At 39.2% G+C, this 26,206-nt stretch overlaps 1 protein-coding gene across 8 annotated transcripts in view; it reads left to right on the forward strand.

Moving 5' to 3' along the window:
• CNKSR2 (connector enhancer of kinase suppressor of Ras 2) overlaps positions 1-26,206 on the forward strand; it is a 204,830-nt gene that overhangs the window by 24,766 nt on the left and 153,858 nt on the right. For all 8 annotated transcript variants that reach the window (XM_040055339.2, XM_040055341.2, XM_040055342.2 and 5 more), the window contains exons 2-3: positions 10,277-10,440; positions 22,211-22,413. In XM_040055339.2, coding sequence (XP_039911273.1) covers positions 10,277-10,440; positions 22,211-22,413 — 367 coding nt within the window. The remainder of the gene's footprint in view (positions 1-10,276; positions 10,441-22,210; positions 22,414-26,206) is intronic.

Consider the following 26,206-nt stretch of genomic DNA (forward strand, 5'->3'; position numbering starts at 1 on the left):
TTGCACATTGGATGGCTTTGCACTTTCTGTAGTTGTATGGTGTGAAGCACAGCTGCAAATAATCATGGGAGACAGTGCAAAGCTATGGAAAATTAAGACTTTCATATCTTAAGTCCTGAGGGAGTGTTTCAGACTTAGCCCCTTCTAAACTGTCGAAATAACCAATACCGCACCTATTTAGACAAAGCTTGCCATCCTTAGGGAGTATGGTGGTTGCATTTCAGTGCTTACAGTAATACTGAGGAAATTGATAGTTTGTCATTGTTACAAGGCACAGAATTGTTTGGGGGAAGATGCTGCACATTAGTGCAGTTGTGCTCAGAGATGTGCAGTTCTGGCACTGCTATTTTGGTGGTGTGCTTGAGTGGTAGTCCTCACTTCAGCCTATTTTAATGCCATTAGTGCTCATGCTTGCTAGAGAGATGTGTTGGGGACATAATAAAGCCACATGCTGTTATTAGATGGACAGATGTTTTTCCTGTGTAAACCAGTGGTGCAGCCTCTGTGTGCTGGTACCAGAATATTGTGTGTTTGGGGATAAAAAGCTGTGTTTTCATCTTATAAAGTTACTTTGTTCTAGCCTTCAGAAACTAAAGTCAGAAGGACGCTGCTGAGAAAAACATTTTCTGTGCTCATTCATATGTTGCTTTGTATTTTAGGGGGATCCAATTAGTAATAAAGTTACTCATTGTAGTGGGATATGTGGCAGCAAATTTTCAGGAAGCATCAAATCCCTACAGTGGTTGTGATGCGGACAGCTGTTGTACAAGGAGTCATTTTAGAGGAGAAAAATGGTAGTATTTGAAATTTTAACATTTAATGAAACACAAATCAAATAACTGCTAGTTAATGGTATTTAGATCCCTAATTTTATAGTGGTGGTTGAAAAAATCCCCACATGCTGAGATAGTTGCAATGTATTCTAGTTTACTCGTAATAATTGGAGCAGAAACGTGGCACTTTTAGGAAGAAGTTAAACATTGATTGTACCCGACCGAGGAGATTTCCCTTTCCTGAGGAACCCTGCAAACTAAGAGTGCATGTAAAGAATGAGGAGAATCATTGTGAGAATATGAAAACTGCAATGTGAAACAGAGTAGAAATAAAAGTAGCTGTTGAGGGATTTGCCTTTATTAGTTAGACAGCATGAATTTCTTGGGAAAAGAGAAGTATATTGAGCTTCTTGGGTCAGGGCCATGTCTCCTTGTATGTTACTTTGTTCAGTCTCTAACATTATGGGACTGTGAATAAGAACAGACTGTCTGGATTCTTAAAAATCATAAGCCTGGATGATGAAATTATATTATTACGAGAAAATGCCAATGTCACTTGCCTCTTGCTTTTTGCAAAGCTTTGATGGTACATTCCTGCTGTCAAAGCTGTTCCAAAAATCATAAGGGCATAGACTTAAGCAAGAAAAAATAATGTAATTTCCTCTTTGAAATATTAGGGGAGTATTTAATTCAGACTTTATAGTCTTATAATCTTAATAATACTTGGACAACTTTCTGGAAAACTTCTTGTGTTTGGATCAGATATTTTCAATTTATCTCAAAATACCTCTCCTGTTGGGCTGAACTTCTAACCCTGAACTTAAAAAGCTGTCATTTTATACATTTTCCTATGAAAGTGAATGCACTCTTTCTCATCTCATCCTCACTGGGGCTGTCCTAGGCCTCTGTAATTGGGTGTTGTTTTTTATCAGGAGCAAGTGAATGTGTTCCTTTGATTTTTTTGCTTCATTTAAGGGATTCCTGAGACTTAATGATGCTGTGGGTTGTTTGGCTTCACTGTCAGAGAGATTTCTGCCATTATCAGCTATACAAACTTTTCACACACTTCAGCATTTCTCATGTGTAAAAGCCACAGCTGTAGTTGAACAATGTGTTCGTTGTAATCCAATAATAAAAGTCCTAAATATAATAATAATTATAAACCCTTACATTGAGAACAATATTGATAATCAGAGATACTAATCCTTGAATTTCATAGAAATAAAGCTCAGCACTGGTTGTTGCAGTGTTATCCATGTTCTAAGATTTTAAATACTTTGCAAAACTAGTATGTGGTTGTGTAAAGATTTGGCTTTGCTATACAGATGGGCATAATGGAAGCAAAAAGTATACAGAGGAATACACGTGATTACATTTATGAACAGCTAAACAGAATGCTGTGGATATTATTCTTGTCATTTACAAGTCTAGCTTGCCATAATAAGCACTGATTATAAGTAGGCTAACTGATTTTATTAAAATAAGCCCTATTGGACACAGTACCCAGTTTGGTCTTATGTAGCTTTAAGTCATGCTTGTAATTATTTGGTTTTTCTTGTCTCCTTCTTCAGTTTTTTTTTTTCAATAAAACACTTTTAAAATTGGTCAACATGAAGTTCTTTGTAAAGTAGAGCTTTTGATGAGCTATGAGTGATCCACACAGTCTTGAAATTTCTGCAATTTTCTGATGAGCAAAATTGCCATGTATTGTCAACATCGTCATAAAGTTAATATATCCAGGTGTCATAAGAGTTCAGTCCCAAAGAGTGTATCTGTAGGCATAGAAATAGCAGATCCTTCAAAGCTGGATTCCTTGATCGGGATTTAAATTTTAATTGCAGAATTCATAGTAACTTGAGACAGCACATCTTTTGTCTCAGACTTCTGTTTCAATCCATTGCTATCACAAATACACTCTTTCAGGTCCTTGCCCAGTGTAATGCCATCTCCTTCTTTGCTTGTGGCTTTCCATTGACCAGCCACAGGTCCTTCTCCTCGTAAGGACCTTTAAGAAGTCGAGAGGCTGAATTTGAATTAATGTTGCTGCTTTTCATGTTCACGTCTCTCTTCTGAGTTCTTAATTTTACAAACTTAACATGCTTTTCTGGATGTAATAGTATATACCCAGTGGATATAAAGTGGGTTTTTAATTGTGTTTCTCTTTCATTATCTGAAACAGTTTTTAGTTAGCAGTACCTTTCAGCTAATGTTTTGACTGAACATTTGAAAATTCCAAGTTAAAATACATCTAAACTAAACTGCACATAGAAAACATCTAATCTTATACTATATTCTATGAATATGTGTTATGCTTGAAGGAATAATTATTTGGATGTTCTTGGTAATTTTTAATGTTTCTTCTCTTTAATGCTTTTGGAATTTTATTTTATTCTGCTATAGAGAGGGGGAGAAGGGAGTGAGAGAGAATAATCCTATAGAGGGAAGGATAGATATGCTTTGCAATCAGATGGCTTTCGCCTCAAATTACAGATAAACAGTGCAGAAAACAATTGTCCAGCTCTTTGGGAAATACTACTGTAATCTAGGCACTTGGCAATTCTTTTTATCATTAATCCAATACCCATTCCTTAATCTGCCTGCAATTAATGTGTTAGTTTTTTGGGGTTTTTTTTCCAGTTGCAAATGTATCATAATGTTTTTTCAATCTGTACTGAAAGCTGCTTCTGGTGGTTCATCCTTCCTACAGTGCTCCTCTGGGATGGGGCATTATTTTTTGCAGCTATCATGTTCACAGTAGGCATTTGCCATCCACAACACTTAAAACGTTCTGTTCTTTGCACCATCTTCTGGCACTAATAACTGTGACATCTGTTTGTCACATACGAAGCCCAGAGCGTGCTGAAGACGCTGAAGCAGTGAGCATCCCTTCTGTGAGCATCCCTTCCGTGGGCAGAGGAAAATTCTCTTTGCCTCTCAGGTGGGGAAGCGGCTGGCTTGGCTCGTCCCTGGTTTCTGTGGTGACATTAAGACTGAGGAGGATGGAGAGTTTCCAAATGTCTGTCCCCCACGTACAGATTGTGGGAGAAACTGGCCTTTCCTGGTCTTGCCTCTCGTGCTCTGGTTCTGGGGAGAAAATGCGGGTGGGGATAATTGTCTGCTGTGGCCTGCCAGCAGTGTCTGTGCCCGGGAACAGCTCTCTTGGTGGAGGTGGAAGAGAGGGAGTAGGTTACTGCTTGGTTGCCTTGCTCTTTGGCATAACTAAAGCTTGTATTTTTGTACGATTAAAGTGAATACACTAATAGCCTGTCGGCCCTGGATTAATAAAGCCTAGGTGCAAATGCACATGTCATAGCAAAATGTTTTAGCTTATCAGGAACTTGGCTAAACTTTTAAGTTTGAAACGTGTGTAGGCTGATGTGAGCCTCAAAGGTGGTCAGTCGTTAAGAATATGTAGCTTAAATTTAATGCATATTTTAATAATGAGCAGAGATAAAACAACTGCAGCTTTTGAGATGTCACTTCCATCGTGCTAGTTTAAGTAAAAATATTGCAAATAATAGTTTGCAATATGAAAAGGCATTGAATAGTGCTACATATATGCGCACCCAGTTTATATTACATACTAGGTAACTTTTCTTTTTCTGGCTTGGTAAGTTCTGTGCTACAGTCCGTTGCTTGAATTTGCCTTTGTTAAGGTATAAAAGCTGATGGAGTTCAGGTAGTCCTTCTGTTCAGTTTGAAAGATAAATTTGTTTGCCTTATATTTAAAGAAAAAAGGAAAGCCCATGATCTGTAGTTTTGTGTTTCTTTTTTTAATAAACCTATGTGCTTTTCTTTCTCATGCAAAATTATTCCATGTATTATTTGTAGGTTACTGCTTTTCAGTAAGTGCTGTGTTTACAGAACAAGGGCTTGCTCAGGGAAGTTGTCAGTTTGCATCCTCACTCTGATAACCAGGGGAGTAGAAAAATATACTTCCTTGTCAAAGTTTTGTGTGTGATTGTTAAACCTGTAATGTTCATCATCTTTTCCTAAACTCAAACTGAGAGGGTGGCTGATAAGGACAGAAGGTCTGTTATTTCTGCTGTAGTTTCCCAGCCTTGAAGAAAAATTCTTTTACTGCCAATTTGGGGAAGAATATTCTCCCTAGTTGCTTCTGGTTTTAGAACAGTATCTGAGCAGCTGATTTTTAATTCAGATCTAGCCGTGGAAAAAGCCTATTTTAATATTTTTTTGTCTCTTAGAGGTGGGAGAAAAGACAGTACTGCTTGCAGAGGAGGAGCAGACTAAGATCAGAACATCAGAATATATTTTATGGAAAGACTTATTTGAGTTTCAGGTACCAGAGATGTGCATAACATGTTGTGGCACTGAATTACAGGTCAGTTTGTTGGTTAGCTTGTTTCAAAAGATGACCTGTTACACTCATCAGAATAAGACAATACTTCAGAATGATTGTGAAGTTAGGAGACTGTGAGCATGGAAGATTTCTCTGGAGGGTCATGCTGCATCTTGCAATCTAGTCTTATTCCATATAATCATATGAGTAAAAAAATGAAGTTGAACCTTTCTTGATCAGTTTCTATGATGCTGTTGTAATAAAAGGAATTAATTACGTAGAAATCTGTCTTATTTGCATCTGTGAACTGTCAAAAATTGTTAATGATTTGATGAACTCTGAATAGGCCCATGTAAGGTAGAACTCAATGACAAAGTTGGGGGAAAAAAACTAGCTCCAGTATGTTCTACTTGCAAAATAAACTTTTCTAGAGATTTTTTTTTTTTTAATGTTTAAAGTATTGAGTCTTCTGCATAGTTTCTTTTTGAGAAGTTTTTTTTTCTTTCTTGCTGGTTTTTATATATTTAATCCCACAGGTGAGGTAGAGCTTGCTTGATACTTAATGTAAAGGGTTGTTCCTTTGTCGTCCAAGCCCAGAATGATCCATCTGTGTACATAACACCTCAGGTGTACACCAGCTAACAAAGATGGGCAGTGTATTAACATCTTAAATGCTCTTGTAGGTATCAATCAAATGGGCCAGGTAATGTGTGTATAATTGCCAGACTCCATGGTTGATAAGCTCAGGTGGAAAGCATGTGAGGCAGGGGAGTCCTTCTTGAGTAGTTAACATCATCCGAGTCAGAGTTACTGCTGGACCTCAGGACCAAGAATATTTCAAGGAAAAAAAAAAAAGGATATAGTATATAGTTTCCTTTAAAGAGTAGGTTTAAAAGGAAGAGGACTATCATCATACAGTTTAAGAGGACAAGTGTCATACTTTACCTCTGTTACTACTAAAACACCTGTGCCTTTATATATACCCGAAAAATCTTGCAGTTATTTTGGGTGAGGAGCAGAATTGTTGAGTATAAGACTATCACTTGTGTCCTGACATCACAGAACCTGTTTTTTATATACTCTGGGGGCTTACACCTCCAGAACATAATCATGAACAAGGCTTTTGGACTGAGGCTACTTCTTGAAACACCCCAGACTGCTGGATACTATGCAACTTTAATCTCACCCAGGAATGGCCAGGAACAGGGAGTAGTGCATCAAACTAAATTACTTGTCGGAATTGCTGTGGTATGGGTGATACCCTCTCATATGACAGTGGAGAAGAAGCAGAGCAGCCCTTGGCAGCTAGAAAAACTGCTAGCTACATTGAGCTTGGGTGGATTTTGGACTCGCAGGGAATTAGAAGACAGTATTCTTAAGAAGGTATTATTTTCATTTAGCTTCCTCTCCAGGCACCTGATGTTTTTTGGTACATCTTGTCCTGTCCCAAGTTAATGGCATCATCAGCCAGGAATGCTTGTTCCCTGCAGCTCCCCTCCTGTTGACTTGAAGGCAGCAATGACTCTCTGGATGTGTTGTGGCTTTAGGGGCAAAAGGTGTGGGAGAAGAATGCTGCCCTTTTTGTATTAATATTATTATAGTCATCATTATTATCATCATTATCTGTGCACAGTTTTGTTTACAAAAAGAAGAGCTGTTCTTTAATTTAGAAATAAAATGACAGAAATAAATTACTTTAAAGGATGTTTAGGGAATAAGGAGACGTATTTGTGGCAAGCTATTCTGAAAATGTCATCCAGTATATGATTAAATTATTTTGTTGTTTCCTAGCTGTAGTTTTTATTAAATTGGTGAGTCAAATAATTGTCAGTAATATTTCTGTTCTCTTAAACTTTTTTCTCACCCTGTAGGAACTACATGCATCCATCTAGATTACATCTGAATGACAAAAATACTTAGGTAGCAGGAGTAGTAAGACTATTGCCTTTATATAGAATTATCTGTCAGTGACTGTTTATTTAAAGTGCATCTGTCATGTCTTATTCTGGATTTGTGTTGCTAGTGCCTTAACTGGTAATTCATTTTTTGATACCTGATGATGTTAATTATTTTGATATTATTCTCATTCAGCAGTCTATTTAAACAATGTAGGTTTTAAGTTCAGGAAGAGCAGAAGTATGCTGAGCCCCTCATGCAGGTCATCAGTAAAGATTTTTAAAAGGACTGGCCTCAGCACTGAACCCCAAGAAACATCACTTGTGACCAGCGACCAGCTGGATTAACTCCATTCACCACCACTCCTGGAGCCCAGTCATCCAGGCACTTTTATACCCAGCCAAGAGCACATCCATCCAAGCCATGGATAGCTAGTTTTTCCAAGAAAATGCTGTGGAAAATGATGTCAAAGACTCTACTGATGTCTATGTAGACAATATCACAGCTTTTCCCTCCTTACTAAGTCAGCCTTGTCACAGAAGGAGCTCAGATTGGTCAAGCAGAACCTGCCTTTTCTAAGTGCATGCTGGCTGTGTCTGATCTCCCAGTTGTCCTGTATGTGCCATGTGATTGCATTCAAGAAGAGCTGTTCCATGACCTTTCCTGCTATGAGTTCAGACTGAAAGGTCTGTGGTTGCCCAGATCCTCCTTGCAGCACTTCTTGGAGGTGGACATCACAATTGCTGACCTGCAGGCAACTGGGGCCTCTCCAGTTAGCCAGGAGTGCTGGTATTTGGTGAAAGGTGGCTCACTGAGCACTTCCACCAGCTCCCTCAGTACCCTTGGCTGGATCCCATCTAGCCCCACAGACTTTTGTGTGTCTAAGTAATGTAACTGGTCACTGACCATTCCCTCTTGGATTATGGAGGCTTCATCCTGCTCCCCATCCCTGTCTTCTAGCTCAGGGGGGCTGGGTCCTGGGAGGGCAGCTGGTCTTGTTATTCAAGGCTGAGGCAAAGAAGGCACTAGGTACCTTAGTCTTTTCTTTGTTCTTCACCGCTGTGTTTTCCCCCACATCCAATAAAGGCTGAAGATTCTCTGTGGCTCTCCTTTGGTTGCTAACGTATTTATAGAAACACTTACGTTTTTCTTGTATGGCACTGGCCCAATTAAGTTGTAGCTGGGCTTTGGTCTTTCTATTTTTCTCCCTGTATAACCTCATGATATCCCAGTAGTCCTCCTGAGTTTCCTGCCCCTTCTGCAAAAGTTCATAAACTCTTTTTTTCCTGAGTTCCAGTCAAAGCTCTCTGTTCAGCCAGGCTGGTCTTCTTCTCTGACAGCTCAAGTTTTACCCTGTCACCGAATCACAGAATATTTTGAGTTGGGAGGAGCCCACAAGGATCATCGAGTCTGGCCCTTAAGAGACTGATCTGTACAGGGATCAATCCCCCAACTTTGGTGAATGTTAGCACCATGCTCTGACCAGTTGAACTGATCTGAGCAGCTGCCTTTGGAGGGGACCTCTCTGGCCCTTTCAAGATTTCTTTCCTGAAGAATGGCTTGAGCAACTATTTGATTAGAAAGGGCAATGAAATGAAGGCAATAGCTTCAAGTGCTTGATTAACCTAGACCTTTAAGTGGCTTTGTTTTGGAGGCGGAAAATCAGGCAGCAGGCTCTGGAAGGACATGGTTGAAGTCTGCTGGAATTTGGGACTTTCTCCTGTATCTTGATACTGGAGCGTTTCTTTTACAGCGTGTTTGTGTGTCGTTTAGTTTCAGTGTGAGTCCTAGAGGTTAAAGCCCTATGAATATTGTGCTGTTGTATCAGGGACAGAGTTTGGGTGACTCTTGCCCAAAGACTGAGCCAGGAACAATAAGCTGGCCTGGTACTGGGGCATCTCTGCCTGCAGCACCAACATGTTCCTCATGTGAGTCTCTTCTGAGGTGTGGCTACACCCTGAAAGGCATGAATGAGAACCAAAAATGCAACACAACCAGTTTCAGAGAAGCTTTATGTCGTATACCAGGGCTCTTACAAGATAACTGGGGCTCAGCAGTCAGATCAATCTTTTATCTTCCATGTATCTTCAGATTTTTCAGACATTTTGATTAGCAAGTAAGAATGTTCTTGGTTTCTTCCAGTCTAATGAGCAGGTGTCTTTTCACTATTAGGGATTGTTTGAAGACATTTTTCAGAAAGGTTGTATCTCTCAAGAATCAGCAAAATTAATGCATTCAGAGCTTTGTCAAGTCCTGTTGCTTGGTAGCAGTCATGTTGATCCACCGTAACGTATTCAGACAGAAATATTAAATGGACCACCAAATACCCAAGAGTCTTACTTATCTCTTGGTACGAGTGGACATGCTGCAGAGCTTCCCTGTACTGCCTGGCTCTCTTGGACAAAGATTGATGGGCAAGAGATGTGGGGTGGATTCTCTCACATTCTGCAGTGCTCTTGGCTCCAGGTGAAAGTGTGGTCAGCTGCATGTCGTTGACTCGTAAACAAACTGAAAAGGTAGAATATGGATGCCCCCCAAAGCAGGACCTGTACAACCCTGCATTCAGCCATATCCTGAGCAAATGTGCTGCATGACCTTCTAGAATTTTTTTTGGCACAATGGGCCTGTTTCTGCTCCCTGCTTACTGTGTTCTGAGAAGTGTAGCCAGGTCTTGATTTGAGTGGCTTCTCATGCTCGTTTGTGTACTGTCACTCCTTACAGGTTCTCTTTGTGGTACATTGAGCTGGATCTGCTGCTGCAGTTGGGGCCCCATTTTTGCATTTGCAGTACTACTGCCTTTCTTGTTCTCTAGAGCTCTTTGTAGTTTGTTTTAGAGGATGGCATTACTGGTGAACTTTCAGGTGCCTCAGCAATATGTGAGTGACCTTAGAGCAGAACAGACGCTGTGGTGCGGCATTGCCACTTCGTGTTTGACTGCGTGTTCCATTGTTCCCTTTTCTCCTCTCCCCTTCCAGATGTGATGGAGGCATCCCTAACATATTTGTTATTAGGGGCTGTTGGATTGACATTCATAGCACAGTAAAGTACAAGAATTCAGGGTTTTTTTCAGGGTTAAGGAGTGGTTGGTATTGTCCACAGGTGAAAAAAACCCAAAACAAACATGTGGCTGCTGTAGCTCTTCGAATCTTAAGGTTTCTGGGTAAAAAAACTTTTTTAATGTTAAAATACTTCTCTTAAAGAGAGGACAAGGATCCTCTGCTGGTTTAATTTTTGGCCAGTTTTACTTCCTGCTAGGTACAAAATGTTGCTAACTTCTGTCTTCCCTCCTTCTGTCCTTTTGTTGCAGGTCTGGATGATTGCCTGCAGCAATATATAAAGAACTTTGAGAGAGAGAAGATTAGTGGTGACCAGCTATTACGAATTACTCATCAGGAGCTGGAAGATCTTGGAGTCACGCGAATTGGCCATCAGGAGCTTATCTTGGAAGCAGTAGACTTACTCTGTGCACTGGTAAACTTCTTGGGGCAAATGGGGAGGGGTGAACAGTATTTGCGTAGTCACGCTTTCTGTACTCAAATTATAAGTCCTAAAGACTTATCTAAGCAGCTCAAGAAACTCCTGATTTGTAATGTGTGAACACTTCAGCATTTTAAACCAGGGCCAAGATAAAGGGAGAAATCTATTGCTAGAATGATGTTTGTTGAATAAACTGGTATCAGAGATTTAGGGCTTGCATAACTTTATAGAATGGAAGTTCATCTGAAATCACAAAGAAACTAGACCGTGTTTCGTTTGGAATGTAAAATAGTTATATATGTGAGTGGAGTAATTGAGTGTTGGTTGCCCTTTAGAAACAAAATGTTTTGATATTAACCATGTTGTTTTTCACTGGTCCTTTCATGCAAATTATATCTTAGATGATTTTTTTGAGCCTGATGAAACAGAACTGCTTGTGTTTCACAGTAGAAAGGATTTAATACTGAAATCGTTATCTTAATGTATAAATTATATATAAATTTTTTGATGGAGCATATGGAAGGATTTTGGTTATGATCTTTTCAGTCAGGTCATGTTGTGCATAACTAGGATTATCTGCTCAGTGAGGGGTGTGGCGCTGACTTCACCCTCCTTTATGAATTTCTATTGTCTGTCTGTAAAGATTAGTGATAGATGGGGCACACTGCATTCTCCACTGTAGAAAGGATTGTGAATAGCTCTGTTAAGATGTACTTCACCGCCTAAGGTGGTGTTTTGTGGGTTTTAGTACATACTGTTTTTCAAGCCTCAGAAGGAGCTTTTAAGAAAGCTGAATCCTGGGAGAGGCAATCAAAGACAGTAGGCTGAAAGGCTCTTCAGAAGGGCCTGTTGGTTCTCCATATGGAGCAGCTTTTCTGAATACCCTGTTGTTGCATTTTGGGGTATTGTGAAGTGCAGTGAAAAAGAGAGAGTGAAAAAATATACCCGAAAAAAGTTTTAAAAAAGGGAGAAAGCTTTTTCATACAGGAAAACATTTGATTTTAAACACAGATTATCTTCTACAGAATACTGTTTCTAGTAACGTTGCAATGTGAGTCAGTGCAATAAGTTAACTCATCAATTTGTTTTTTAAATAGGGAAGTTGTAGTCTTAAAGAAATGCTAGTGATATAGAAGGGGACATAAAGAGAGTTATTCACAAAGTACTTTTCTTATCAGACAGTGCAAAAGAAAACAAAAAAGTAAATAGTTAACTGAGAAGGATAAAGTCTAAGGGGGTACACCAATGACTTTCACAGTCACACAGAGAAACAGATTGTGGCTCTTTGAAAAATAAATTACTTTTACGGAAAAAAGCCCCTTGTTTATTAGCTGAAATGTCTTTTTTTCCTCAGTATGTAATTACAGATATAATCTTCAGACAAACAAACACAACTTGTCTTTGTAGCTCCTTTATCTTAGGCGAAAGTGTATGGAACTAAGTTGAATATAAAATAAGGAATTTCTAGCAAAGGCTAACACTGCATCTTATATGCATGCAGACAGTCTTTCCCTTCGTGTTTCTTGCTGCACATATAGTATTGTCTGCTTTTCTGAGTTTGTCTTAAAGAAAATTTCTAGAGCGCATTGCTAAAACACAGTGGCATGAGTTCAGATCACAGCTTCTAATTTAAGATGAGGTTTTTGCAGTCTCGCAATTGGCTCCCAATGGCTCCTCAGGGATAGAAAATGTTATTGTTATATTGATTTTAGTGGACTTAATTTGAATTTATTGCTCACCAATCAGATAAATCTCTTAGAAAATTTAATTCAGAGGCAATCCATTTGGCTGGACTGGTCCTCTACTTACAGGCTTTTCTTTTTCTATTGCATCCCTGAGTGTCTATCCTGGGTAGGGCTTACATTTTCTTCTGATTTGACTTTAATATTAGCTGTATCGTTTAGGAGAACATTAAGCCTGTGACTCTCCAATATAGAATAACTGCTAATTCAGATAGTGGCTATGCAAGTTGGTTTTTGTAACTATCTGATTTTTCTATCTGTTTCACTGGAGTTTGACAGAAGTTTCATGATAGAACTTAGCATGAGTTACAAATATATGATCCAAATGAGTTAACATCTCTTTGGAGGATGGAGATGATGGATGGCATAATGGGCCATGAATAGTTAAGGTAATTATGCCTTGCAAGCTTAAACCCTGATTGATTTAAAAGTAATTATTAAAAAACAAAAGGATTGTTGCTTCTGCTTCTCCCCCCTTTCTTGCTGAGGTAGTGAGTGACTACCTAGACAGTTCTTGGGGTTGAGGACAACTGAGGGTGCAGAACCCGTCCCGCTGTTTGTTCATCTCTGTTCAAACTCTACAGGTCAGTTTGCCAGCACAGGGTTGCTGTCACTTAGGAAAGCTTCTGCAGTGTTGACATGCTTTATTCCTGCCACCCCTTCCCAGTATTTTTGGGGGGTAAACTTCTGCTGGCAGTTCCCTGGCAGCTGTGGATATGGCAAACAGCAAAGCAGCTGCTTGGATTGCGTGCCTGTAGTTCACGGGGCTAAGGGTGAGAGGCCTGAACAAGCATATCTGGCTGGCATGGAGAGTGCAAGGCACCCACCAGTGGGGCTGTTGAGCTCTGCTAAACACACAAACTGCCATGGTGATAGCTGGCAGCCAGTTACGATTGATAACACTGTTTAAAGGATGCTCTTTATGGGTCTTTGACAGAAGGTGCGTGGGTGGCTGGCTATGGTCTCTCACATTATTCGCCTCCTGTCATCAGCACTTGCAACAAATGGATCTTCCAGTGTTTGTCAGCTGATCAGAGGATGAATGGTGGCCTGTGCTGTCCATCTTTAGTAGAGTCTCTCTTGGCTGGCAACCTGCCATACTGCTCTTGACAGCAGAGCAAGCATTCGGGAGTAAGATTCGCAGGTTTTCTTTTCCTGTGGTGCTTCAGGGAGGGAGGAATAAAGTTTTTGCGCAGCTGCTACTGCTGTTACAGGTCATGCTTGCTGGTAGTGGTGGGGATGTATGTTCTGCATACCACTGCTGGAGTTGAATGTGCTTTGGGGGAAGGCAGGCAGTCTAACTAATGTAGTTTGTCTCTTCCCTCTGTCCTTCAGGCTGTGAATGTGGGAGCATGTTCAACAGATTATTATGCCTTGGTGCAGTGTTGTGTTTTACAAAATCCATATGTCAGAGAGGGCATGATAAAGGAAATGTTCTCTGTGCTTAGAAGAAATAAGTAGTGAGGTCTGTGGTGGTATTTTGTTGCTGCTATAAGAGTTTGTCGCATGTTTTTCAAGGGGAGTAACCTTGAGAAGCCACCATGATGGATAAATGCTGGCAGCATTACTTTATTTCCAGCAAGACAAATCTCCTGTTCTTGTCTTCCTGTTTAAATTGGGACATGCAGTTGCACTGGTGGTGTCAGCAGGTAGATTTTTACTTGATGTGGATGGACATTTTTATTCATATTAACAAAATCACCCAAAACAGTTGACAAAACTGTTTTTTTGTCCAGCTCTAGAGGTACAGGATAAACTACTGAGTTGAGTGCCATGTTTCTCCACTATTACCAGGTAATAAAAGATAGAGTTGTTCATCAGTTCTAGCAATTACCATTAGTCCCTTAGCTTCAACATGATCCTTTTCAGTATGTGTGTGAGGGTGAAGCTAGTCTAACACTGCTTTCATTTAATCATTAAACAAACAACAGTGTAGCAGATTTCATCTATGCCCAAAATGTGATGAGCCTTCTTTCTTTGATGGTTGCCTGAAAAACTGAATGTGAATGAACAATGCCAGGAGAAAGTAAATTGAGAAAAAAAGGAGATGGTGCTTATGAAAAGAGAAATGCATGATAAAGAACAAATTAGGTGGTGCCATCAGATCGCTGTTCCGGTCATCAGGTTTGGAGTGCATCCTGCTATATGTAACTGGCCTGAAGAAAGGAAATCCTTTTCCTATCGTGTTTGTCACAAGATGGAGTTTCATTTACCAAAACTGGGTATGACCATTTTTTCCCAGAAAATACTACATGCTGCCTGGAGAACACGAAGACAAGGCTGCATAGCCAAATGTGGCTTCTTCCATCTTTAAGAAAATTATGTAGTTTACCACAATGACTTGATAAATGAAATGCCACATGGAGATTTTTTTCCCCCCTTCTCCTAAATATCATGTTTATTTTGTTTGCTTGAAGATTAAGTTAGTTTAATGTGATTTTGGAAATAGTTTTTAATCAGAGATCCTAAAGTAGGAGTTATGTTGTTATAAGAATATTTGAAAAGCTTCATAAATAATTTTTGGATGCTTTGAAGTTTTTTATTAACAAAAGAACTTAGGAAGTCCCTGTGAATCTGCAAAGTAATTCTTCAGGGAATCTTAATTTGTGTAGAATAGAGTTTGGTTAAAAAACAAATATTTTGCTTTATAAAGCATACTGGTTTCAGTACTAGTTTCATGCTAGTTAGTTAAATCTGCTATGGCTGCACAGGAATTTATTGCACACTATATTGAAATCTGTAAAGCTAGAAGATTGCAGCAGATGAAATAGCATTATTATTTGGCAGAGAAAACATTGGTGTGCACTAACAGCATGAAATTGCTTATCATTTACCACTAACACAAAACATTTATATGCAAATGATTGTAAAAAATAGACCTACTTTACCCATGAATGATTTGATTCCTCTTAAGAATTATGCCTTTTATCTTAATTTCATCTTCCTGCCATTTCTCACACAGAAATACTTTCCTTTGCACTTATCACTAGTCAGATCTTAAAACTGTTTGTCAGTAACAGTGACTATTAGACTTAATCATTATGGTGCTAAATGAGGAAGACTTCATTTCAGAATGGAGATTTATATGTACTGAAGGTGAAATTTACTGTTAGTATTCTGAATGCTCATAGCAGAAAAATAATTTACCCTTTTCTCTATTGCCCTTTGCAAGTTAAAGTTTTGCCTATCTATCATATATCAAATATCATATGCCTCCCTGTCCTCAGCCTGAGCTAACCTGTTTGCAGTGCAGGAAATCCTGAAGTCCATCACCAGATCAGTAAAGCTAAGGAGATAAAGAGTTTCTGATAGCTCATATAGATCAAATTGAAAATGTGTTAGCAAATCTTTTACACAGAACTGCAGTAAACCCCATGGTGTGCCAAAGGCAGTAAATACATCTGTATGCAAAGGGTGAATCCTCTTCCCACCAAGCCTCAAGAATCAGTTATGGATCCTAGATACTTTTGAATTTTGGTGTTTTATTTGGTTTTTTATGTTTTGGGGGGTTTTTTCTCTTTGGACTGCTTGGAGGTTTGGGCAAGTATGAAATACATAATGCATACCTTGGTTCATAGAGTCATAGTGTGGCTTGGGTTGGGAGTGACATTTATAAAACTGTAAACACCCAATTAAAAGCAGACTGCCTAAAAAGACGTGTTAAAATGTAAAATGTTTTTAAAAGGTAGTGTGTCCGTAACAATACTTATTTTCTTTTTGATAAAGTGATTTTAAACTGCGGATTAGCTGTTTAAGGCTTTTGGAAATGCATGGTACTGGTAGTTCAAATTATGGAGAAGTAAGAGTATTTGGCAGGCTAGCGACAAAATTACATGAGAAAATAAAAACCAAAAAGGTAACAAGCGTTTGGTCTTCCAGAGTCTGTTGATTGAATAAGAAAAAGAAGATTAGTTTATATAATTGCTCTGTCAGTGCTACAAAGTGTGGCCAGGGCTTGGTTTTTTGAGATGTTGCTTGATTGGGATGTAGAAGAAGGGCATTTTTCAAGAAAGGAGATAATGATGATGACTGTGAATCTTTCCTGGGTTCTGCAAGGCTGGAAGTATCATTCACCTGAGTGTCTTTAAACATTTGGGACAGACACACTCTGAAATCGTTTGCCATTTAATCAGTGTGTGTTTAATAATTGCAGTAAATGATAAGTGTCATTTGAGCTATCTGGGGTTTCTGTCCTTATCTCCTTACTCTGTGTTTATGAAACAGATGTGTTAGGATCATATGTTGTGCACTTCCAAATTACCCCATATGTCAGTGCTATTTGAAGGAGAGATAACCTTAGTGCTGGCATTTCAAGACGCTGGAGGAAGGGCTGTTAGAAATATATGTTGTAGGCAGATCTGATGAGGTATAAAGTTACATAAGGCACCTTCCATATGACAAGCTGTGATATCAGTTGCTAGCAGCTTTGGGCTGGTAAACTATCTGCCTCATACTTTGTGGGATGTGTTCAGCCAAATGTTTTGGAGAATGAGATTCAGATCCCTTTTGTTTATTTTTAAAACCACCTTTGGAGGCGAAGGGTGGGACTTTTCATGGTGAATTTTTGTCCACCACAAATTTTCAGATGTTGTTTTGAAATGGCTGCCATGTGCTGTGGTATCCATGGTATGATGTTTTGATAATTCATATAAAATCTTCCTCAGGCTTTTCAAGAAATGAGAACCCTATGAACTTTCTATTTCCAGGTTGCTTGTTTAAAAGCAAATAAATAATACATACAGAAAGGATACTCAAGAATTAAGTGGGGAAGATGAAAGCACTGAAAGATAGTGAGGAGAAGAATTAAACTCACTTGAGGTGATTTTAAGTCCATTTCTTAGCAGCCATGTGCTGTTCTTGCCTAAAACTCCTGCCTTCATCCTGTGAATAAGTAGAAAATTACTCTTTATTGCATTAGAGAGAAAACTTATTATTTCATCCTTGTGATAGTTACAATGAGAAGTTGCACTTCTTTACACATAATTTATTACTCAGTACAGCTATCTAGACTCTAAAATTTGTTTTTTCAAGAGATTGCCATTTTCTTTCTTCTTTAAAATATATTGTTTGTGTGTGTTACAAAAATATTTACCAAATTAAAATAAACCTTCACCTTCTTAGTTTATACAGTCGTGGTTGCCTTCTGCAGAGGAGCAGCAGAAATTAATCAATGTAAGCACTGCTATCTGCTCCACTGTCTGGTGAAGATACTGCTTTTATTTTATTCTTGCCCACAAGCACCAGTATTACAGTAGCGTATTCAGTTCCCAATCTTGTGTCTCTTTGGTAGAAGTTAACACTGGTCTCTGCATGCCTTCTGCTCTACATGGTTTCCAGCAGTATGGTTTTCATGCCTTTTGTTCCTCAGGGTTTTCAGCTTTCTGGGCTGAAGAGAAGACAGAGTGATTTAGAAAGGTAGGCAGAAAGGCCATATGCTCATTTCCCTGTTTTGGGAGTGTTTCTAAGTGTTAAATAGTGTCACTGAACTTGATACAGCATTTGTGCTTACAGACATAGAGGTATTCATGGTTGCATAAAAGTTGTGATCGAGACAGTTGTTCTAAGGGATTTCTGGATTTGTTAATGGGACTGTGGTTGTGTCTGTGTTGCATGTTGTACTGTGTTTAGATCTGAGCTTGCCTTATTTAGATATCTGAGATGGCCTTGCACTTGCAATGGGCAGTATAAAAATACCCTAAACTAAAGTTTATATCTGGCATCTTCTAGAGAGTCTGTCTAAGCCAGCAGAGATAGTTAGCACTGTATGAGTTAGGAACACTCTACTTTTCAACTTGTGCTAATAGTGTCAGATGCAATTCCCTGCCAGCGAGAATCAAGTGAATTTAACACAGGAAAGAAATGAGGTCTAAATTATTGTTTTGTTTTTAACTGAGGGAAGAAGGGAACACAACTACTGAACATTGATCAAGCTAGTTAGAGAAAATTTTGCTTTACTTCCACTTTTGGTTCGTGTAGTCTTCCTACCCTTGGGGTGCTGGTGCAAGGAAGGGCTGGCAGAGGGACCAGGCTGGCTGTTCTCACAGAAATACCAAGCAAAACTCATCAGTGGTGATTAGAGCTGCTGCTCGTCACTACGTGAAGAAAAGAGCTACAGTTCCTCACTCACACTGTCATGAGAAGCCACAGAAAAGTAATTAGCAGGTAAGATGTCTATTAATAGCTCCCACCACTTTTAGTTCAAACACCTGCTGACAAGCTATTACTCTGTGTAGTTCAGCTTCATCAAGTTCTTGTTTTATGATTGCCAGAAGAAACTCCATTGGAGCTGTTTCTGTTGGGGCAGGGTGTCTCTGAAGATACTCTGTGGCCTCTCATTGAGGAAGTGGATGCCTAGACTTGGGTCACTTCTCGTAATCTCTACAAGCATGCAGAGCTTTCTTTGTGGTTCTTTCTGTGACTGAATGTATTTTGGCTAATGAAGGTGCAACTTGGGTCGTGCTGGCTAAATGCAGACTAGGGGAAAACAAAGAACTGTCTCCTTTGCCTGCAATTATCTTCTTACAGTGCTTGAAAATAAACGCAGTGCATTTCTAAGGAAACCCTTTTGCTAATAGTATATTATTGAATATAAAGTATGATTAAACTTGGCAGTTTTTACTTAAGAAAGCTTTTTCCCACTACTAGAACACGCAGCTCTGGTCGCTTTTAATATGGGCCAGAAATATTAGTGATAAACAAAGTGAGGATTTTGTTAGCTTGGCTGCTGCTTTAGGATCCTTCTGCTTAAAGACTTCAATTAACACAGATGCTCCAAAATACATTTTGCCTGAAATTTATCTCTTATTTTCCATCCCTGGCTTTATCTGTATAGTACAGGTAGAGGCTTTACCAAAGTCAGTGCCATCCTCTTGTGAGACTGAATTTACATGTGGTCTAGGCTCAGTGTTTTCTGTTGAAGAGCACACACACACATTTGATGAATGTGTGAAAAAAGGCTTTGAATATGTTAATGCTCCCTCTTCCTTCCCTTATATCTGATGGTGAAAAAAGGCATCTGAAAAAGAATGTGGCTATAGGTGACCATCACTTAGATATTAAGAGGTTTTGTGGCTGATTTTATAAAGGAGCATATACATAAATGCAGCGTGTTTTCCTATTGTACAAAAAATTTTGAGACTTGTTTTGCTTGGTCTGCAGTGTTCAATATTGCAGATTTACTCTTCTTCTGGTGCTTTACTTTCTGGTGGTACTGGAGGTCTGTACACTGCCTGCCAGGGCTCCCGCTGGGGCGGGTGTGGAACGCCGGCGCAGGCTGGGAGCCAGCACCTGCCTGTCTGAGGAGATGAGGCACAGACAAGGTGACAAAGAGGAGATGGCAAAAGAGGGGGAGTTGAAATAACCCAGGGTTGTTGAGGACCATTGGGATCAGCCTCGGCCTCAGCGTGGTCTCCCCCGGCTGTGGGCCTGGGTGGGGCGTGGCTGGGGTGACAAGATGGTGCCTGGGCTCCTTCCCCACACGCTCCCTGCCTCACCCACCTTAGTTTGACATTTGGATAACCAGACTCTGCTCCTTAGGAACAGCCTGCTGGGTTAAGAAGTTCAGTGTTTCAGTGTGTCAGAAAGAAGGCAGCCCTGTGAGAAGGCCTATGGCTGGCCTGCGGCCTGTGGTTGTACCCCCCACGTTTTGGGGGTGTGAGTGCCATGTTGTTGGGGCTTGCTTGTGGTGGCCTTTGCTTTGGCTGGTCTTTAAGACATTTTGGTGATTTATCATTCATCCAGAGTATCTTTCGTGTTTCTTCCCCCATTAACTTTGCCAAGATGAATTAGATGCGCAAGAAGCAGGATGAAGTAAGAACAAACCTGTTACCTTTTTCAAACTTACTCCTACTCACACCTCAGTCCTCATTGTGCTCCCACAGCCAGACCAACCACAGAAAGCTGCAGAAAAAAACAGATATATTTTTATCTGATGTTTATCTCTTTACTTTGGACGGATCTAATAAGTTATCAGTTATGAGCCCTTTACATGCATAATGAAGTACATTTTACTTTTCAATCCAAATTAATTGTTTTCATCTTGTAATTTTTTATGTATAACCTAACGCTATCCGTTGTATAATCGCTTTTGAATATTTACATGGTGGAAAAGTCACTGCCCAAACATAGAGTTTGTCTAATTGGGACTGAATGTGGTGGCAGGGAGCAGCATCTGTGTAGCTGAGGAACACGCCTGCAAAAGCCTTCTTTGCCCAAGATAGGGATGTTCACAGAAGTTCCAGTAATGGTTTATAAAGTACAACCTTAGTCTGTGGTCAGTGCCCACTTAAGCTGAGTTCCAAAGTGCATTCTCTGCTGCAGAAGGATGGTTGTTGGTTGAGTGGCTCCCTCACAAAGTGTGTTCAGTTTGCAAACACACACATCTGACTGGGAGATGGCAGATGAGCCGTGTGCTGTAGTCTCTCCTTTCTGTCATGAGCCCCTATTGGCATGGGAGTGGATGTTGTGGGAGGGCTGGGGGCTCACTGGGAATGGCTTCAGTGTAATGTTCCTGCAGTCCCTGTGTACTAAAAGAGGATTAAATTCATTTAGTAGGTGGTTTGGATTGGGAGCATGACAACTGCTGTAAATAATCACTACCTCGCATCCTGCCCCCTCCAATTCCTATAGAAAGAAGACTAAGGTAAATAAGCTTCAGCAGTCTTAAATTAGCATTGGTGCGTGTATCTCTTCTCCTATCTCTCCTTGTGGGCAGATCAGCTTGGGAAGCAAACCAGGGGCATGGGAGAAGAGCTGGGGAGGTCACAGAGTGTCATTAGGAAGTAGATTTTTCTGTGTGCATCTGAGGGGCTTTGTGCATTCTATTTCATCATTTGTGGTAGGAAATGGTCCATACTCTGTAATGAGTAGCCCATTCCATTGTCAACTGAATGAGTTGTCAGCACCCCATGCTATCACCCTGTGATGTGGCTAAAGTGAGAACCTTCAAACTTCCTTAATTCTCTTAGAGGAGTACTAAACTCAAGTTTGTGCAATTGCTTATTCCTTTGCAAAGGCAAATAAGTCCTTTTTGTAATAACTCTAACACTCTATGTGTGTGTGAGGAAAACAAATATTTTATAGAAATAAAAAAATTGCTAATGTTACTATATTAGATTGTAATTGAACACTAAATCAGGCCATTCTTAGTGCTGTTTTGGTAACATTTGTACTTTTCAAGGATTTCCAGCTCCTGTTTGTTAATATCATTTGTTAGTATTTCTGCATAGTTATTTCTGTCTCTACTGCACAGCTAAGGAACATGATTTAAGAGATTGACTCTTAAATAGAAACAAAGTTTAGAACTTGATTTTAAATGAGTGAAATAGAGGTTGAGCAGGGCAGCGCTGTGTTCTCTGGTCTGTGATTGTGATGGTCCTTTACTGCTAAAAACAATAGAAGTATGCTAATTAACTTACATCTCTGAAGCCAACAAAACCAATTTAGTGTCACACCATGTCCATACTTCTGCTGTTTGCAAGCCCTGGTGCCAGGTGTATCTCAGGAGTTATTGTGAGTACGGACGTGGGGTACTGATCCCTAATCATCAGGTCTACAGAGAGAACCCTTTGTTCAAGGCTGGGCTGGATGGAGCTCTGAGCAACCTGCTCTAGTGAAAGGTGTCTGTGCATGTGGCAGGGGTGTTAGAACGAGGTGATCTTGAAGGTCTCTTCCGACCTACACCATTCTTTGATCTACTGACAGTGATGCACTGCTTTGAAAAACAATTTTCCAGACTAGGTTTTTTTCTTTGAGATGTTTTTCTCAGTACACTTAGAACAAGCTAAAGGATCACTCATAATTTTGTTCTTCTTTTGTTCTCTTTTTATGTGCTTCAGAAACAGAACATTCTATACATTTAAAAACTACTGAGTGGGTGTATTTCTGCCTTAATTATTAGGAATGGTTAAGTTTTGAAGCAGAAGATCAGTCTTGCTGTTCTTGGTTCTTCCTGTTCATCTGTAAAGCTAACTTTCTTTTTTTTTCTTCTTTTTTTTTTTTCTTTTTTTTTTTTTCCTATGCAGAACTATGGTTTGGAAACAGAAAATCTAAAAACCCTGTCTCACAAACTGAACGCATCTGCCAAAAATCTGCAGAACTTCATTACTGGGAGAAGGAGGAGTGGTCACTATGATGGACGGACCAGTCGCAAATTACCGAATGATTTTCTGACATCAGTAGTGGATCTGATTGGAGCAGCTAAAAGTCTTCTGGCTTGGTTGGACAGGTAAAATCTCCCAAATACCTCACAGATAGCCAGATCATGCACCTGAACAAGCTCCAGCTTCTTTACAAAATGTAACATAGACACTGAATGGAAGCAGAATTCATTCACGTGTTCTGAGGGGATGTTTGTACCAATTCTTTTTTTTTATGTCAGCATGCAATTCAGATTAGCTTTTCAATACAATACCTCCAAATGCCCTGTGACCCTCCACATACATGCAGCAAAGCAACAGGATGACATCATTAGGTTATATATGTATTTTTTTACTAATATAAAGCAGCAATTTAACCTGCATAAATCAGATTCATTGCTTTGTTTCTATCAAATTCACAAAACTGATCATACTTTTCATTACATGGTTGTCAATATAGAATTGCAGAGTGTGTGTTTACAAACACGTATGTTGTGTTTCAGGTTTTTTAAAGAGCAGTGAAATACCTCTGATTTTCTAGAGGTACTGTTCTACACTTTTCCCTCTGTTACCTAGGAAGTATGTGGGACCTTTGCTACATTTGTAGTGACTTTTTCTAATTATAACGAGTAATACACAGGTATTTAAGATGATCATTGAAATTCCTAGAGTGGCTGTAATTAGTCTATCTGTATGTCTTTGTATAATGCATCACAGTGAATTTTAATCAGAGAAAACAGAAGACTTATCTTGATTTAAAGGTGTATCTTGTTTCCAGCAGCTGAAGTTTTGCTCAGAGTATGATCTTGTAACTTTTCAAATCCAACAATTATTTGATTTTACTGCTGTGTGTTTTGTGTTTCATTTTTCTGAGGAAAACTGGCTTCTTTCCCATAAATGCTTTCCATATGAATGGTTTAGGTGAGGCCTGAATCTTTTCCACTTCTTAAACTGGACTGCAAACTCTTTGTTTTCTTCAGGAGATTGCAGCTACCATTGCTTCTACTTTTATACTCCCTCTCTAGTCTTTCCCCAAGTTTGAAATCTGGAGTACCTGAAGTTGGCTCCTAAATTTCTCTTTAGATATTTTATATTAGGTGTGTAGAGAAGTAGTGCAATCTCATGGAAGGAGTTTGGGATTGAGACTTGAAAAATTGGTAGTATATTTTTAGCTCTGTCTCTAACCTGTTAGTACTTGGGACACCTGTAGGCTTCATTTTTTTCTCCCTGCAAAATTGTTATTGGCAAAGAGCAAAATATCACACTGTGTTTTAAAACAGAAAGAAGAGTAGAAAAACGTGTTCTTTTGCCTAGATGGGTCAGTTTTTGCCACGTATTTCTATTTAGAAATAGTCTTGTTTGGTTTCTCATTGGAACTGTAGCGTGATTTAAGACTGTTCATTAGTAAGTTCAAGTTCTTTTGGGGTTTTGCTTGCTTGATTCATGGGTTTTAGGGTTCTTTTTTTAATAGTCTGTTATTCGAAAGTACATTTCATATATATATACATATTTAATACATTAAAGAAAAAATATTTCTTTGCAACTTAATATGAATTTAATAATTGAAGTTCAGAAAGAAGGTAGTTATTAATGCTAGAAAACATCTGCATCTCAGGACTAGCGTGTCACTGTAGTGCTGTGCGCTGCATATACTTTTGCATTTAGCTGAAATGAAGTGACAGCTGATCAGACCTAAGAATTCAAAGAATTTAAAAATGAGGGCAATTATGGTGCTGTCACTTGCTCAGCAAGGCTGTCTTGAGTGTCCAAAGAAGGATTCAGATTTCTAGGAAAGTCCTTTTGAAGATCTAAACACCTGGTTCTAAGAAATGTTTTCTACAACATTTTAATACTTTTCTGATTTATGAGTGTCTGGTTCTTCCTTATTTGTGAAGACCCCAAATGAGGATGAAGGTAGGCCAATAACTGCATTTTTCTTAGGAAGTGGGAACATCTGAAGATAATTATGATTCTGCTTCTTGTATAGGAAAATATTGGGACCACTAGGGGGAGATAGAAAGATTAAAAAATTGATAAATAAGAGTAAGGAACATGGATTTAATTTTATTATGCACACCTATTACTATCAAATCCGGACTCCAAATCTTAGTTTTTTGGTTGTTTTCTAGTACCAGTTCCATCTCTGGGTTATTAGAGTGGAGAGCAAACCATTAGGATGAAATGAAGTGGCTGTTAGGGTTGTCCATCCATTCTAACAGCCCTGCTAGGCTGTCCCTGTGCTGTGGATTTTGAGGTCATGTCTGGGAGAACAGCTAGCAGCAGCTCCAGCTTGCACAGACGTGCAGTGATGTGGGTTTTATACATAGGGAATGGTGACGACTCCATGCAGATTGTGCCTCACTTGTTGCTGTAATGTGTGCTCTGTTTATGATGTCTGTGGGACACTTAAGGTCTTAAAGGGCTTCATTAGGCCTAGCACAATTGTCTAAAGGAGTGTGAGAGTTGTGATTTGCTGAGTTACTTTCACTGCAGTCTTGCAGTACTACTGTGCAGGATTGATCCAAGGACGCTCTTTGTTCCAGGTCTTCGCCTGGAGCAGTCCTGCTTCCAGATGTATGTCAGAAATTGAGTTTTACTGAAAATTGGGGTAGCTTTTATTGCCAGGTTTTAAAAGTCTTTTGATTTAGTTTCATTTATGAGCTGGAAAACTTAATAGATAATTCTGTTTTCAAAAGAAGTTGTCTGACGATTTTGAGGAGCATGAAATAACTGGACAATAACATGCTGTAAGGAAACTGTCATCACACTGATACATTTGAGTCTAATTTTAACTTCCTGTTATTTTCTCAGCCCACAAAATGTATCTTCTTTCAGGAGGCTTCTTAGCTTTCAAACCTTTAGTTTTATACTTTCTCTCTAATCTTAAAATTGTTCCAAGTGAATTTCCTGACAAGATCTGTACCTTCCTGAAAAACAGTGAGTCTTCTGTGAAAGGGTGATGCGTTTCTACTTGACGCTTAACACAGTTTAGACAGATGGAAACCCACACTTCAGGCTGTAGCAACAAACAACTTACCTGATGTGCACAGTAACTTGGCATTGAAATATTTCCTGTGTTACTTCTCAGGAATTACAGTCAACCAGGTCCTCTACATTTCCAGACAAATGACTGGCGTTCTGTTCAGTCTTTACTCCTGTAATTCATGAAAGTTGTATTCTTTGGAATAGTAACATGTCACCTTTCTTTAATGTCCTTCTCTGATGTGTCAGATTTCTGGAAATTCTTCTGCCTTTTATAGGGCTGATTCACTCCATCCTGGTGAGGAATATTTTAAAAAGTGTAATTAAATCAGAATTACTTTTATAAATTCCCTACTGTGGGTTTGCACTATGAATGTGTTGCAATTTTCTCACATAAAGCTGTTTCCAACCTCATAAAAGTATTTTTTCCTGTGCACTAGTATGTCCAGTAGTATTTGCACATTTAATTGGAATTAAGCATATTTATTTCTGTTAATCTTGGTTAAGGTTTCATTCTTAGAGCACACATTTACAATCCACCTGAAAAACACTTTGTAAAAGGTTGCTTTACATGTGGCTGTGTTGGCTTTCACTGCCTTTGCAATTACTGAATTATGTGTATATTGTTTATCCATGGCTTTCGTGATCTAAAAGCAACATGAATACCTCAATGATTTTGAGAGCCAAAGCTACTTTTTTCCATTTTTAACAAAATTTTGTTAGGATTTTACCATGTTACTTGTGTCTTCAATGACACCAGTGAAAATTTCCCAGTTGTTGTCTAGATGCAAGCATAAACTGGAAAGCATTGATATCATAGGGATCCCAGAAAATTCTTCTGAGCCCCAGGATTAGAGCATTTACCAGTGCTTATAAGTATCTTTCTCTCTGGTTAGGACA

The sequence above is a fragment of the Hirundo rustica genome, chromosome 2 (assembly GCF_015227805.2).
Source record: "Hirundo rustica isolate bHirRus1 chromosome 2, bHirRus1.pri.v3, whole genome shotgun sequence".
Taxonomy (NCBI): Eukaryota; Metazoa; Chordata; class Aves; order Passeriformes; family Hirundinidae; genus Hirundo; species Hirundo rustica.